Source organism: Delphinus delphis, chromosome 5, assembly GCF_949987515.2.
Source record: "Delphinus delphis chromosome 5, mDelDel1.2, whole genome shotgun sequence".
Classification (NCBI taxonomy): domain Eukaryota; kingdom Metazoa; phylum Chordata; class Mammalia; order Artiodactyla; family Delphinidae; genus Delphinus; species Delphinus delphis.
In genome coordinates, this window is record NC_082687.1 from 53,465,528 (window position 1) to 53,482,356 (window position 16,829).

Sequence of the window (16,829 nt, forward strand, 5' to 3'; positions counted from 1 at the left end):
GCACCCACACACACAAAAAAAAATACTTCTCAATGTGTACGAGTGTTTTGCTTTTTGGGTTGTTTGGATGTTTTTAAAAATATTTGAACAGTTTCTCACTCAGAAAACTAGTCACTGAATCATCATCTTCCAAGAAAAAAAAAAGTGAAATTCCACTTAAGCAGTAACAGAACAGGATTAAAATAATAAGAAAAAGCTTAGTTTCCTCTAGATTTATTACACTGAACATGCCAGAAATCAATACTAATGAATATTAACAAGTTCACGCTAAACTACAGCCTCCACACACTTTTTACAGCAGATTACATTAGAATCAGTCAGATATGATCACAAATAAAATGAGAATACCTGCATATGACTCTGATGCAGAGCTTCCACTTCTATCAAAAACAATAGGAGATATGCCTCTAGCTCTCTTCCTTTCCTTCTTTTTCTCATCTAAAAAAGAATTCAGACAAGATTCTTAAAAACATTACAATATAGGTACCGTTAGTCAAACAAGAATGTATCACCATGCATCTGGATTTTGCATAATCCCTAAGTATTATTCATTACTAATCCTTCCTGACCCCCTCAATTTCCTAAGATGTTCCAATTCAGACACTGTTCAAATACTAAGGACATTTTGTTATTTCTCCCACCAACTTTAATCAAATAAAAATACACAGCTATAATTAAGAACTACTTATCCTATATATAAAAGGTCTTAAAGTTTTAAAAGAGAAAAAAATTCTGCAAAGCAAACACAACTTTTCTTTCAATTAAATTTACAGTGTTCCCTTCTATGAACCAAGTACCACTGTTTTAAGTCCTCTTTTTAAAAAGTATACTATCATTCTTCATCACAATTCCAACTCTGATTCTATCTTAGATGTCTGATGAACCCCAGAACCCAAAGCCTTTCAATTTTTTTTTTTAAATTACGCTATAGTAAATTACCGACTCCCTTCTGGTTGCCACTGCTTGCTTTTGTATCTTCAATTCCATTCTTCCTGACCACTTCCTTCCTGAATTACTGCTTATTTTCAAATTCAATTTAAAATTTATCTCTAAAATCTCAGCGATAGTCTATGTATTTCTATTAAAAAGCTGGGAATCTTCAGTAGACAGAAGAGGTTTTTTTGCATTACCTATAAGAACCATTTCAGGCTTAATTTGGAAGCATATAAATGAGGGCCTAAAATGGAATTAGACTCTCCTGTCTCTGTTGGTATTTTAATTACACCACTATAAGCACCTTTACTTTTCAGCTAGAAGGAATATGATGGGAGAAAATGCATATACTTATTTTTATAAAAGTTAACAGAATGTTGAAAAATAATAATCAATGATCTTTCATACAAACTCCTATTTTAAAAGCTTTAAATAAATTATTTCCCTTAATCCTCATAACAAACTCATGAGATACATAATACCCATTATTCTCATTTACAGAAAAGGAAACCTCAACTTAGTGGTGTGGTTAGGCAATTTGGCTAGGGTCCCACAGTTCCTGAGTGGCAGAACCTAGTTTCTAACTTGAAAGTACAAGCCATGAGCAAGAGAATAGAAAAGATATTTTACTTCTATTCTTGAAAGGGGATTCTAGGTTTAAACTAGTTTAAGATGGAAAACTCCAAGGAGTTTTAAAAAATGCTTTTAGTTTAAGCATTTTTCCCTTTGTAATTTACTACTAATTCCTTCTGCAAATAGATGTTAACAAGAAGCTTGTAAATGATGCTGATTTTCCTAACTTAAGGCAAAAAGGAAAGGCAAAGCAGTACATATTGGCACAACTTCAAAGCCAGGCCCATTTAAAGCTAGCAACTTGGGAACATAATGAAATTTATATAACTAGCTATAGAGAAAAGCATTTATTTACAGGTTTGTTGGCCTTGAATGATACCTGACCTTTAAGTTTTAAAATCCTCTCCCTCAGGGTAAACTATAAGACTTCAAGAGAATAGACTGAAGCCTTTTAGTATAAAATGACTGAGAATCTCGTCCAAACAGATAACAGGAGTTTTTGTCATATCCCAAATCTCTTTCTCATCTATGTCTGTTTTGTTCACTGACTACACATTCTTATATAGTGTTTGGCACACAGAAGGAACTGAATTCACTGAATCAATGAGTATGACATGTACATGAAAGAGATTAGAAAAATAACTTTAAAAAAAATTTTTTTAATTATTTCTTTCAAAAATTCTAGCATGTTTCTTTTATTCTTTTCCTCTTTGAATAGTTAGGGATCTAAGCATTATAAATTGATGACAAAGGTAATATATCTCTTGCTGCTGTTTAAAAATAATACTTTACGGTTCTAAGTACTAAAAGAATCTCTCACCAAGATGATGCAGGGACTTCCCTGGTGGTGGAGTGGTTAATAATCCACCTGCCAGTGCAGGGGACACGGGTTCAAGCCCTGGTCCGGGAAGATCCCACATGCCGCAGAGCAACTAAGCCCATGCGCCACAACCACTGAGGCTGCGCTCTAGAACCCATGCACCACCGAGCTCACTTGCCTACAGCCCGTGCCCCACAAAAGGAGAAGCCACCACAACGAGAAGCCCATGCACTGCAATGAAGAGCAGTCCCTGCTCGCAGCAACTAGAGAAAGCCCGCGCACAGCAATGAAGACCCAACACAGCCAAAAATAAATAAATAAATTTATTTTTTTTAAAAAAGATGCAGGAAATATAATAGAAGCAGAAGTAAGATCTCGCCCAACAATTTTTATGTAATGTTAAATATAGCATTACCATGAAAAATCTCCAAGAATTTATTATCTTTTTTGTATAAATAACCTTCACTGCTCTTAAGTTTATGATCTCCTCTCCCGATTATTATTCTCAGGTCAAAAAAACAATTGAGGGCTTCCCTGGTGGCGCAGTGGTTGAGAGTCCGCCTGCCAATGCAGGGAACAGGTTCGTGCCCTGGTCCGGGAAGATCCCACATGGCACGGAGCGGCTGGGCCCGTAAGCCATGGCCGCTAAGCCTGCACGTCCGGAGCCTGCGCTCCGCAACAGGAGAGGCCACAATAGTGAGAGGCCCGCATACCGCAAAAAAAAAAAAGAAAGTCATCTAACAAATAAACCTTTAACAACCACCAAGTATGTCACTTTTATAAGGAAATTACTGAAATTTTGAGAAAAAATAAGGTAAAATAAACTGGAATCTAGAAAATTCAAGACACAAAAACTAAACTGTGATCCCTTGTATTTAAAAATCTTTAAAAACATTTTTTACCTCTGGTGGAGTTCCAGATCCACCCCGTTTTTCTCTCACACATTATTATAAAGAGAAACCACTCCAAAATAAAAATAATAATGTCCTGCATACTAAATACAGTCTTTAAAAAATGTTCCACATAAGAGCTCTTCCAAAGAAAAGCCACAAATTTTCCTTTAATATGGAAAGTAAGAGTTCCAGGCAGGTATCTCTTTTATAACAGTAAGTCTCTTAACAGTTTTAATATCCAGGTTTTATAAAACTATTGGCTACCATTCAATCTGAAATGTCTAATCCACAAAAAACATAAAGTATGAATAAGTATCTTGTTAAGTATCAGCATCTAGGAATTTATTAAAAATATACATTATTTCAGGCCCTACGTATTTATATGTCTCCCTCGTTTGACTTAAACAGGATAAACGTTCAAGTCTAAGAAATATCGTTCTTAACAGGGACACCAAAAAGAAGATTCCTATAATAAAATGTTCCCTACTTTTACAGGTTTGACACATTCTCCACAATAAATGAACATTCATTCATATTGCCAATGCAATTTTTGTTCTCTATCCATTATCATAAATTACAAAACGTATATCCCATCAGTTTGCAAAAAGTATGATGGGATAGTAGAATTAAAGATTCCACAAGTTTTTTTTTTATATCAAACCCTACTCATCTATTCAGTTTAACTCTTTAGCCCCCTGTCAAAACCTATCTAAACTCCCAAACCTAGAACTCTAGTGAGGAAAAGGCTAGAAGCACTTCAGCTGCCAATTAGAAAATACCTGGTCATTTGCTCTTATCATTTACACTATATCAAAAATATGGTTTACTAACAATGTACTACACTAAAATGATAAAATTCTATAATAATGACATTTAACTATCATATATATCAAAAGAATAGAATTTTTCTTGTATTCCAATATTTAGTACATTTGGCCTATGTAGGAGATCTGGCTGCATCTTTACATAAGACAGCCATGAGTATAATCATCACAGAGTGACCAGCGGTCTCTAAGTACCCTGGCCTCTCGTTGCTCTACCCTCTGAACTTCCCCCCAAAAGAGGGCTCCCTCAGTCTAATGACTGCAACTACCTACCATTCTCATATTCAAGTCTCATGGGTCAGATAAAGTGGCAGGGCATGTAGCATTGAAGGAATGACCCAAGATGCCTCTTACCCAGTCTCTCCACAATAATTTTATACTCTTATTTTCCATCTGGTACCTTTACACCCAGCCCTCTGGAGACCCTGCCCGTCAGTCAACCCACAGGTACAAAAATGAAAGAAAAGTTTGTGCTCCCAAGAGAAAAAGAAAGTTATTTTGGTTTCTGTTGCCACATGATGGAAATCTAGAGGCATTTAACATGAAAATATTTTAATACCTAGCAGACAGGTTCCATATGAATATACTTCAAGTACATCAGTGTTTAAATAAGCTGTTGTTGACTAGTATGGAAATCTAAGAATTTATAACATTAAAACCTCAAATACATTTCCTTATAGAGAAACAATCAGACTAGTGTATTTATAATACAATCAATTTGTAGCTGGGAAATGCCTTTACTAAGATATGTAAATCTTATTCAAGTGCATTTATAATACTCAAAAGCACACTATTAAAAAAAAAAAATCACAGGACAGTCTTACTAACATCCCCCCCATTGCCTCAAAAATTTTATAATTCAATTTAAACATGTTCAAGAAAAAAAACAATTAAAAAAAAAAAGACAAATCTTTACATATAAAAATTAGTACCTGATCCGTCTGTTCCTGAACCAGATCTGACAGACCCATCCGTGAAGGAAACAGATTCAGAATCGGAGTCGCTAGCCTCACTCCGGGTGTCATAATCATTTCCCTCTTCCTTCTGGTCTCTCTCATCCTGTTCATATTCTTCTTCTTCCTCCTCCTCCTCCTCCTCCTCCTCCTCCTCTTCCTCTTCTTCTTCCTCCTCTTCCTCCTCTCCATCATCATCCACCTCTTCATCTTCCTCTGCATCTTCTTCTACTTCTTCATCTTCCTCCACATCTTCCACCCCTTCCTCCTCATTCTCAGTGTTGTTGCCTTGCTCATCAGAAGAACCACTGCTGCCAGTCTCATGGTCAGAGCCATATTCTTCAGAGTTCACTTCCTCCTTGGAAGACTGGCTGGATCTGCTTGCACGTCTATCCACTTCAAGCCCAATTCTCTGATGTTTAAAGAAAAAGGGAATCAGCAGTCATATAACAGACAAGGTCAGAGTGAATAAATAGTTCTAGCCTCAAAAAGAACTGCTTTCTGTATTATATCTGCAATAATATTTACTACCTCAGAACCATCTGGTGTAGGGGATTTGACCCTCCTTTCAGGATCCCTTTTCCGCAGACATGTTTTCTCAGATTGACTCTTATAAGATTCTCTGGAGGCACTGCTTGACAAACGAATCTTCCGATCAGCTTCTAGACGTTTGTTTCTTTCAGATCTTTGATATTCCTCATTTTTATACTCTGTGACTGACTTTCCTTTTGTACTAACCATTCTTTTGTTATTGCTAACTGATGAGCTCAGTGGCTTAGAAATCAATTGTCTTGAATGAACAGAAGGCTTTTGTCGCTTTGTGTCAGTAGATTCCATTCGGTCACTTTTTCTTTTTGAACCTTAAAAATACAATGAAAAAAATATATATAAGAATTTGGGTATTAGACTTATTTCACCAAAGTTTAACAGGTAAATATATAAGAGAATAAAAGCCTCACTTCTTTAAAATGTTTTCTGAAATACCTTTACTCCAAAGTTAATCATAAAGAAAACACAGCTTTCAAACACTGGAATAAATACATGAGACATTTCACGCGTTTGGAAAAAAACATATTACTCTCATTCACATGGAATTGGGTACCACTGCTTCTCATGATTGTGCTTTTGGTGGTAAGTGCCTCAAGGAATAAGTACAAAAGCAAAGACTCTTTCTTAAGAAACTGATCTCTACTTTGCTATTTTAACAAAAATAGAAATCTTACATACCCTTTTTCTCATTTTTATCTTGTTCACTCTCTGGATTATAGAGTTCATCGTCCTGTTCTGGTACTTCAGTCAAAATATCATCTAGAACATTAAGTTCTCCATCTGGAAGCAAAAGATTAAAAAGTAACAGGGAAAAATCATTAACATTAAGCATTTATTTCTGAGTACTTACTGTGTTGAGGTTACGGAAGTATGAGAACATAACCTTCAAGGAGCTTTTATTTCAGGATCAAGACACAAGAATAATTCCTATAAAACGATATAAAGTAAAGGATATGATGCACAGCTCTGATCTACAAAGTCAGGAGTATATATAATCCATAAGGTATGAAAGGATATACTGGGGTACAAAAAGAAAAAGTGAGACCTTCTGTATTTGTAGCTCATCCTTTAATGTCTAATGTTTGTACCTGCTTTAAAATGTGCACAATAATAAAAATACATGTGTATAATATTTAAATAAACATACATTTATCAAAGATTGTGTACTCCGGGCAGAATACTTATTACCATTGTACAGTCGAGAAATCTGGCACACTCCAGCTTAACCAAGCAATCAAGATTAACATCACTAGCAGTGGGTCAAATCAACAACATGGAACCCCTGGAATGATGCACTATGAATAGAAAAATTCTGTGATATTCCTATGCAAAACCTAAAGCTATACATGAGTAAACAAACATCAAACCAACCTAAATTTAGAGGCATCCAAAAATGTCACAGTTCATTCATGAAATACAAACACTAAGGAAATACTTCAGATTAAAGGAGACTAAAAGATACAATAACTGACACAGCACATTATCTGAGACAACTGAAAAACTAGTGAAATCTAAACAAGATCTGTAGATTACAAGTATCAATGTCAATTTCCTGATTTTGATAGTACTATAGTTAAGTAAAAGAGAATTCTACTTTTTAGGAAATACATACGTAACTATTTAGGGGCAAAGAAGCATCATGTCTACAACTGACAAAAGAGGGAGAAAGAATGAGTCAGAAAGACAAATGTGGTAAAAATGTTAACATTTGTGGAACGTGGCTGAAAAGCAAAAGAATTCTTTGTACTATCCTTACAGCTATCCTGTTTGTCTGAAATAATGTCCAAGTAAGTTAAAAGAAGAAAATTACTGACGGGGTACACAATCAAAAACATTTGAGGCTGCTGGCATGGACTATAAAAGTATAACTTGTTCAGACAAGGAAACTTGACTGTAATTGATACAGTCAATGATTGTGAAAATTTAGAACTCAGTTTTATTACCCCATCGCCTTCCCTACCCCCAACCCAGTCCAACTGGATAAAATAAGTCTTAGAAATACATGCAACTATGTATTTACTACTTTAAACTGATTTTTTTTTTCAAATAAGGCACTAAAGCTAATGGTAAATGTTTTGACACTAAATATCCTGGCATCAAAAAATATCTTCCAAATCTAAGGTGACGTAAAGAGAGGTATAAAATCATAAAAACTGATGAGATAGGACAATTGTATCACAGCTCCAGCCAAAAAGGAAAGCCCACTAAAATTATAGCAAGGATTATTAACCTGAGGTCTATGAACAGGTTAGATGGAGTTCAAATATCCCCCAAGAGGGACAGAAATCAGTGACTCAAGAGAACTAAAACAGATAATGTAGGCATAATAAGAAGGAAAGCAAGGTTACACAGGATATGGAAAAGGTAACAATGTATCTTCCTCTGTGCTTGGAGTCACTGCTGCTACTTAATAACACTGACACATACACACTACTATATATAAAATAGATAACTAATAAGGACCTACTGTATAGCACAGGGAACTCTACTCAACTCTCTGTAATGGCCTATATGGGAAAAGAATCTAAAAAAGAGTGGATATATGTATTTGTATAACAGATTCACTCTGCTGTACACCTGAAACTAACACAACATTGTAAATCAATTACACCCCAATAAAAATTAAAAAAAAAAACACTGAAAATTACCTATGCTTGGAATAGCATCGTAACTGATTTCTTTGGTAAGAATGCTTTTCTGTACTTTACCATTTTTCTAAAATGAATATATACTATACAGACTGTTATCATTTTTATTTACTTATTTTCTTAAATGGTACTGAAAATCAAGATATGCCAACCAAAAAGGCTTCTCTCATCCTCTGGGTTCATGTTTTCACTGAGGAAATTCCCTGAAGACCTGAATGGTGGCAAACACAATTTTTGGACGTTATATTGTAAATAAAAAATAAAAACATACAATTTGATTTTTTAAAACCCAAGTTTTTCAGATATTCAATTATTCTTAGGTCAAAGCTCTCTAGTCAGTAAAAAGTGGGTCCAACAGATCTTGAAAAATAAGATATCTGTAGAAGCAAAAGAAAAAACATACAACTAGGACAGCAAAATAGGCAATTAAGTAAATACAGTGCTACACAAATCTTTTCATGAAATACTAGTTCTTGATTAGAAATATCCACTTCAAAAGCCTGAACATTCACATGAACTTTTATACATGCTAAATCCAGACATGCTAAACACAGAATGAAATAACTGTGCAGGTTAATTAATCAATTTAAATTTCAGACATGCCTAAATCATGGTTTCCCTATAAAAAGGGTATTACTGTCTTAAAAAGCTTTAACAAATAATTTTATTAGTCAAATTCAAAGATTGGTTGCAGTTTTAGAAAGCATCTACAAAATTTTAAAATATTAATCAATACTTGCTTTTCTAACATTTTATCACTTTCACACATATCATACATGACATACACAAGGTATGTTTTAGATCCAATACTCTGCAGATAAAGAAACAGAAGCTCAGAAATTCAAGTTGAGCAAATTCACACGTCTAGAGTTCAGGCTTTCTAAATTTACGGTTAAATCAGATGGGGGACATTAAAATCATCTTTTTTTTTTTTTAACATCTTTATTGAAGTATAATTGCTTTACATTTTGTGTTAGTTGCTACTGTATAACAAAGTGAATAAGCTATATATATACATATATCCCCATATCTCTTCCCTCTTGCGTCTCCCTCCCACACTCCCTATCCCACCCCTCTAGGTGGTCACAAAGCAGGAGCTGATCTCCCTGTGCTATGCGGCTGCTTCCCCCCAGCTATCTATTTTACATTTGGTAGTGTATATATGTCAATGTCAATGTATATATGTCAACTCTCTCACTTTGTCTCAGCTTACCCCTTTCCCCTCCCTGTATCCTCAAGTCCATCTCTATGTCTGCGTCTTTATTCCTGTCTTGCCCCTAGGTTCATCAGAACCCTTTTTTTTCTTTAGATTCCATATATATATATGTGTTAGCATACAGTATTTATTTTTCTCTTTCTGACTTACTTCACTCTGTATGATAGACTTTAGGTCCATCCACCTCACTACAAATAACTCAGTTTTGTTTCTTTTTATGGCTGAGTAATATTCCATTGTATATATGTGCCACATCTTCTTTATCCATTCATCTGTCGATGGACACTTAGGTTGCTTCCATGTCCTGGCTATTATAAAATAAGCATCTTCAAACAAAATATAAGAAAACAAAACTACAAAGTATCACTGAAAGGTCATGTGCACTAGTAGATCAATTCCAAATTAGTGCACCAGAAAGCTCCATATTACCAACATTATAGCACCTTAAATTTACTTTAAGATCAACCATAACATCCTCACTTGATGGTCTACAAATTTTTATCCATATTATAGTCTATGACATCAAAAACCTAACTGTGGAAAAAAAAAAAAACCTAACTGTGGTTTTATCACAGTATCAGCCAACTAATAAGACCTGCAGGACAAATTCAGCCCATGGCCTATTTTTGACTGGCAAGATATAAATGGTTTCTTCATTTTTAAGGTTGTGTCTTAAAAAAAAGGAAAGAATATATGACGAAGACCTTATGTGGCCCACAAAGCCTAAAATATTATTTTCTATCTGACCCCGATAATAAAAGATCACATTTTAATTTACTTCTCTCCACCACGGAAATCGCTTATATATTTGCTGAAATATGATACATAGGAGCAAGAGATTTGTATTTGGAAGCAAGAAAATCGAGGTCATCATTTAAGAGCTAGGTATCTTTAGGAAAGTCCCAGTCTCAGCTCCAGTTTCTTCACCTCTGAAAAGAGGCATTTAGAATAAAAAGATCAGTGTTTGGGGAAGGGAAGGGGGTGGACAGGGCAGTTATTTGATGCTTCTGAACCTTTTGTTAATGACTAGGGTACATGATACACAAAATCTGGTCCAGCACATAAAATAAAATCCTCTTTTCTCAATAAGACAAATGCATAAATGTTCCTACTATCTACTGCTGTAAGTTTAACATGCTACCCCAAAAACTTGGTGACTTAAAACAATACAGTTATTTACTATTATTGCTTATGGTTCTGAGGCTCAACTAGGGTCTCTCACGTGGCTGCAGTTAAGGGTTAGCTAGAATCATCTGAAGGCTTGCTTATTCACATACCTTGGCTGGGAAGTCTCAGAACAGCTGGGGTTCCTAGGGCACTCCTTTCTATGGTCACTCTCCCCCATGACAGCTTCAGCGTAGGCCGACCTCTTTCATGGTGGTTTAGAGCTTTCATGGTGGTTTAGGCAGAAGCTCAGCAACAGTGCCACAGTATTTTATTCAGAGACAATCACAAAAGTCTACTCAGGTTCAAAGAGAGGAGCTATGGACTCCACCTATTGTTGGTTGAAATGTTAAATACTTGATAGATGTTTTCAAAACTACCACCACCTGCTTAGTTTTGCTTAAACTTAGGGGTTTTAATTATAAATATAAGGAGTACTCTTAAAAACCAAAATCTGGTTTAAAAAGGTGAGAGAGTTCATAGTATTGGGTTATAAAGCTAACAAGCTGCTTCCTCTGACCACTTCATTCATTGGCTAGAGAAAGGAGTTTGTATATATTTTAATTCATGTTTTCAATTTAAAATGAATTAGTTATAAAGAAAGATTATTTTAGTAGTCTCAGAAGCTACTACTATTAAAGACTATCTATCACTGGCATATCCTTTTTAGAAAGAAATAACTATGTCTTTAAGAGATAAAGTAACATCCACCGGTTCTCTAGGGTGACTCTCTTTAAACTACTTTAATGTTTTAAATCACTCACTTTATCCTGAAATTTAGCATTATTATTCTGTATAGTGATATGTACATATACAATTTCTTCACAGTAGTTTGACAGCAGCACCTTAAGAATATTAGCAATAAAATGAACAAAGGCTAGCAAATGCCAGGTTAAGAATTCTATATAAAAAATAACTCAAATGCAGTATTTCTACAGTTAAAGCACTTCATTTTTTTTGAGAAGTCTATATAAAGAACTATACAGTCTTTTTAAAAAAATCCTTTTAAAACCCTGAAAATTGTGTTTTAGATGCCACAACAAAATGAATTTTTCCACAATATGTCAGTGCAACAAATTAACTCAAATGAAACACAAACAAACAGTATTTCCATTTACAGCTAAAGTTCAAATCCATTCAAAGTTATACACTAACAGCCTGTAGGATGAATCTAGCTCTTGGATGCTTTGTTTTTGAAAGTGCCAAGAATTTAATATAAAAATCCAGACCCTACATTTAAAAAAAAAGACTATTTGATCACTAGGGGCCCAGACTCCCATCTGAAAAAAACCAGATGGAGCAGTCCTGATAGTCTTATGTTAAGACACAGAGAAGGTAACTTATGTCATAGTTTTGCATGAGACAATCTGGGTTTATGCCCCATACATCAGTGTATTTACTAATATTGCCTGAACATATACCATGCTTACTCCTTTACTGTCTATAACCTAACACTCACCATTACCTACAGTACTAAGTAAGTACTTTATCTGCCTGACCCTAGAATGCATATAAACCCACAACTCCTGAACAACACTGATGTTAAATAACTGCAAGAAAATTTAAGGTTCAAGACACTGAGGCACAGGGACACCAAACTTCAGTTTTAGTATATATGATACTTTGTGGAAGAGTAGGAATGCTAAAGGGGACAAGCCTATTCAACTCAAGTGGATTAACTGCCTTGACCGAATACAAGTGCTATGTCGGATCTTACAAATTTTCGAGAGGATTCCCAAATTCAGACTTTTATTTGAAATTGTCTTTTAAATGCTGCCTCAATTAAAAACAAAACAAAGCAGGCTACTGCTAGCTTGATTCCTCTATGGAAATGCAATAATCTGTGAACGTTTTGCATTCACAATATATGATGTTTTTATACGGACTTCATTATCATCACTTGTTAAGCAAGCATAATCTTAGTTATCACAAACTATCGATATTATTAACAAACTGAGTTTTGGGAAAGAGGTACAGATCCATGGGTATAGGAAGCAAAACAAGGAAACAAAAAATATCCCAAATGAAGCCCAAAGAATTAAAGTACTGTGACTTAAATCTCAGTTCTGAATCCAAATTTAATGCTGTTTCCACTCTACCAGAATCACACCTCAACCTTGAAATTCCTGGCCCACGAAGGCCACAAACCTTAACTCCAGGGATATCAGTGTAGAAAATTAACCTTTATCTGAGACGCAGTTCATTTTTTTGACCCAGGAAGCTTCTGGGTTAGGAGATACAAAGTACTATTTATTTCAGGATCCAGCATCAGACTAAGACCTGAAATATTTAAAGAAAAAAAAAAAAAACAAAAAACTGGGTACTTAAATATACTACTTATTTTGTTTTCCAATACAGGGCACCATAATACATTACAGTTTTTATTTTAATTCACTTAATGTAGTTTTAGTCGGGTTTGGCAACGTAGCAAGATTTCCTGGAGCCTCCCCTTCTGTTGTATTGTACATTAGACCAGTCTCTCAGTTACTTTTTTGTCACTCAAAACCGTCATTCTTCAAGAAGTGTAGAGACTTGGATTTCCTATACCATCCAAATTTCCTGTCTTCCAAAACGCATACAATTGAAGTCTAAGGAGGGCATTTGTAATTTTTTTCTCCTACTTCTATTATGGGTAAAACAAATATATCGGAATATCAAATACATACTCTATGCTTTACAAAGCCCTAACTAAAGTGGACCAAGTCAATCTAACCCTAAGGACTTACTATAGTGAGGGCTACAGTGTGTATACACATATATGTGTGTATATATAACCATGCATATATATTTATATGTATTTGCCTGCATGAGTGTGTGTACGTATATAATTTAAACTGGGAAACTCTTAACTTTGGACATCAATAGCAAATATCACATAACTAGTCATAACTAGTCAGTCATTAATGAAGTCCAACCTTGAGCTAATGATTTACAATCTTCTAAATCATTTATTCGAGGCACTGAGACATAATTACTGTACACCAGGAACCTGGTAAACAAGACATACTCCTGGCCTTCATGGAGCTTCCAGTCTGGTAATGCAGAAAACATGTTACTTTCAAAAGTGGTACCTCATTATCCACATTTTAGATACATTAAACTTGTATAACTGTTCTTCAGAGAGAAATTTTTAAGAGCTTAAGAAATAAAATATAAACCAGGTGTTTATAATGGAAAACATAGAAAAATGGCAATTAACACTAGTTAATACCACCAACATTCCAACATCTTCCACATCTACTTTTTGGACAATCACCACAGGAATCAGGAAGCTGGCAAATTCTCCAGTTATAGGCTTCACTTTCTAGGTATGGGTATTACAGAAGCATTTATAGAAGGTAATGTCTGCTTATTACACAGCTAATGTGCAAAGCCCAATAATCCAAGGACTTTATAACTGAAGTGTTGTAACTGCTCTGTGATTTATAGCAAATTTCTGCAACTTAAACTCATTTCTTATCAAGATCTTACACCACTTACGGAATCTTTCAAGAAAGGACTTAAGGTTTGTGACATGTCTAAGATTTGTGACAGGGTTTACCTTTACAATTTCCTAGTGTTTCATTGTCATCCTACTGATGACAATAAGTACTTAGCTTCCCATTTTTCCCTGTTCAACATGAAAAGAAAGAGTCAAGCATTAATTCTAATTCTGGCTATTATTCTAGCTGTTTGACAAAGATCAAGAAAGTGAGACACCCTAGGCCTCAGTTTCCATACATGCAAAGTGGGTTATTCTAGAAATCTGCTCATTCCAAAATTAAATAAGCAATTCCAGTAGGTATGTATCTGCTAGCTTTCCCAGTAAACTAGAGACAATCTTAAACTATAAGTACTTACATCATAAATTCTGAAATGAAGCTGAATTATGAAAATTAATTTTTTAAAAACTACACAAATGGAAGGCCTTTCAGAAGCTGGACAATTTATCCTGAGTATTGCTAATAGGTGGCATTACTACTTCCCAATAATAGTTACAAAGTTTATGCATTTAGACGTTTTCATCACTAAATCCGTTTCTGAAACAAAATTTATAAAACATCACCTACTTTTTTCCTCCGTGTACAATATTGTGTCTACTCCATAAATGACTTAACAACTATGTTCACCTTAACAGACACTGAACTCTTGAGAAGTACTGAGCTTTTACTCATTTTTTATCTAGTTCATCTCACCCACCACAACCACCACCCACTCCCATACACACAGATCATAGATTACACTCTGAAACAATCAAATGTTGACTGAATTAATTCTTCCTGATTAAAATCATCTACTTAATACTACTTTACTACTAATTAAAAGCAGTTTCTTTTATTCACTAACACCATGTAATCCTATGATCACATTCCTTCTGGACTTCTCAAAAGGAAGGGAGAGGCTTTTTAGGATTCGTTTAAGGAAGGAAAATTGAACTACTAAAACCTAATCACCGAGTTGCTTTGAGATAGGAGCCATATCTTAAACATATTCCCACCCACTCCGTTGCCCAAGCCTGTCCCTATTATTGAGCAGTTCACTGATTCATGAAAACTCTTTCAAGGAGAAAAATGAGAGGTCACAAGTCTAATGGAACTTGACTCTACAGCCCACTTAACAAATCCTCCCTCCCCCAAATCAATTAGCCACACAAAAGAGTAGATCCGTAAAATACAGGACAGCAGTTGGCCAGATTTTTATCAACCATAACCTTGCCAAATCTATCATGGTAATCTTAGGGTTGTAAAAAACCTCAACGTACCATCCAATCTAGACCACTCTCCAGACTTGTACTGATTCAGGATCTACATTAACATTTCCAGGGCTTGGAAGGTCGGTATTTAAAAAGACATGACATTTCATTCTGGCAACATCAGTTCTTCCCATATTTAAAGTAACTGTAGCCCTCCGACTCTCTACAAACTGTATCCATTTGTTCCTGGTTGTACCCTCTAGGAACTACGCACAACGTGTGTCTATCACAATAGTGGCCAGGATTTTTCCTGCCTGGCCTAAATCACATAATCATCTTTTCAAACATCACGTTTTCCAAAATAAGTATCTGAGGAACCAAACAGGCCATTCTTGCCACTTTGCCTATTTAACAGAACAGCCATAAGTTACTCGTAGACATTTCGCGAAATTATCTACCTATATCACTTCTTAAATATGCTTACTTAGTAGATTACCAGCTTTAAGGGTATTAAGGGTTTTCGAAATTCAGCCTAACAGAAAAGGCTGTTTTGAAGATACGCATTACATCCGCATACCACTACCAGGAAATAAACCTAAGGGCCTGCAACTCAGAACAGGCCTTCTCTCTGCCGCGCCCAGGACACATAAACGTTAAGTGAAGAAGGGAATTAGGATTAAAGAAAAATCCAAGGCTAGATGAAGTGTTAGGTTATGTGGAGACCGAGGACGGAAGGGCAGGCCTTGTCTTTTCCAATGAGTCCAAGCGTCTCGATGGAGAGACCGGCTCCGCGCGGAGGAAGCTAACCTCCCCTACCCACAACGACGACCACGGCTCCGTCGACCCACTCCCGAGCCCCACCTCCGCCCATCACCTTTCTCCGCACTAACCTTTCTCCTCTCGGCTGTCGGCCGCCATTGCTCCCCTCTTGTTTCCGCTGCTGCCGCCGCAGCCGCCACCGCCGCTTCGACGCGACTCGCGCGGGCGCCGCAGCCGCGGCAGCAGAACCACAGGCGTGTCCGTCAGTCCGTCCGCTGGGCTTGCGCGCTTCGCACGTTAGCCTCTACCACTCACCCTTCCCGACCCACCCTTTCTCCCCACTTCTTCCCTTTCTCCCTTTTCCCCTTTCCTCCTTTCACTCCTGCCTCCCCCACCCCAGGCCCAGCCTTCCCGTTGGGGCTTAGGAACGGGAGGCGGTAACGGGGAGGGAAGGGAAACAGATGGCGACAGCGGGCGGCGCTAAAATGGAGCCTGCTTCCTGCGTGAAACAATCCCCCTCCCAAAATGCCCTGCGCTGTTTACGCTTCGTTCCTCCCTGGGAACGTCACAGTGCGGAGAGGGCGGGGTGGCAGGTCAGGCAAGAACGTGACGTAACGTCAGCACGTTGCCCCGCCCCCCGCAGCCCGGAAGTCCCTGGAATGAGTTCTATTTCTAGCGATAAAAGTCTCCCAAGTTTACGGGGAGCCAGCTGCGCTGGGTATTCCCAGGTGGCTCAGGTTTCTCACCTGAAGCGCCTATTAACGGAGCTTCCAGCCTCAAAGCAAAGATGCTTTCTGTCGCTCCGCGGGACACCTGATTCAGTTC

The 16,829-nt window shown here is 36.6% G+C and overlaps 1 protein-coding gene across 4 annotated transcripts in view; it reads right to left on the bottom strand.

Annotated features, from left to right (window-relative positions):
* YTHDC1 (YTH N6-methyladenosine RNA binding protein C1) overlaps nucleotides 1-16,497 on the bottom strand; it is a 34,652-nt gene extending 18,155 nt beyond the window's left edge. For 2 of the 4 annotated variants that reach the window (XM_060012443.1, XM_060012441.1), the window contains exons 1-5: nucleotides 16,136-16,497; nucleotides 6,224-6,325; nucleotides 5,528-5,856; nucleotides 4,976-5,408; nucleotides 349-438 (exon numbers count right to left, since the gene is read on the bottom strand). In XM_060012443.1, coding sequence (XP_059868426.1) covers nucleotides 349-438; nucleotides 4,976-5,408; nucleotides 5,528-5,856; nucleotides 6,224-6,325; nucleotides 16,136-16,163 — 982 coding nt within the window. In that variant the 5' untranslated portion in view covers nucleotides 16,164-16,497. The remainder of the gene's footprint in view (nucleotides 1-348; nucleotides 439-4,975; nucleotides 5,409-5,527; nucleotides 5,857-6,223; nucleotides 6,326-16,135) is intronic. The other 2 variants (XM_060012444.1, XM_060012442.1) reach the window with 1 other exon arrangement.
* Nucleotides 16,498-16,829: the final 332 nt, after the last annotated feature.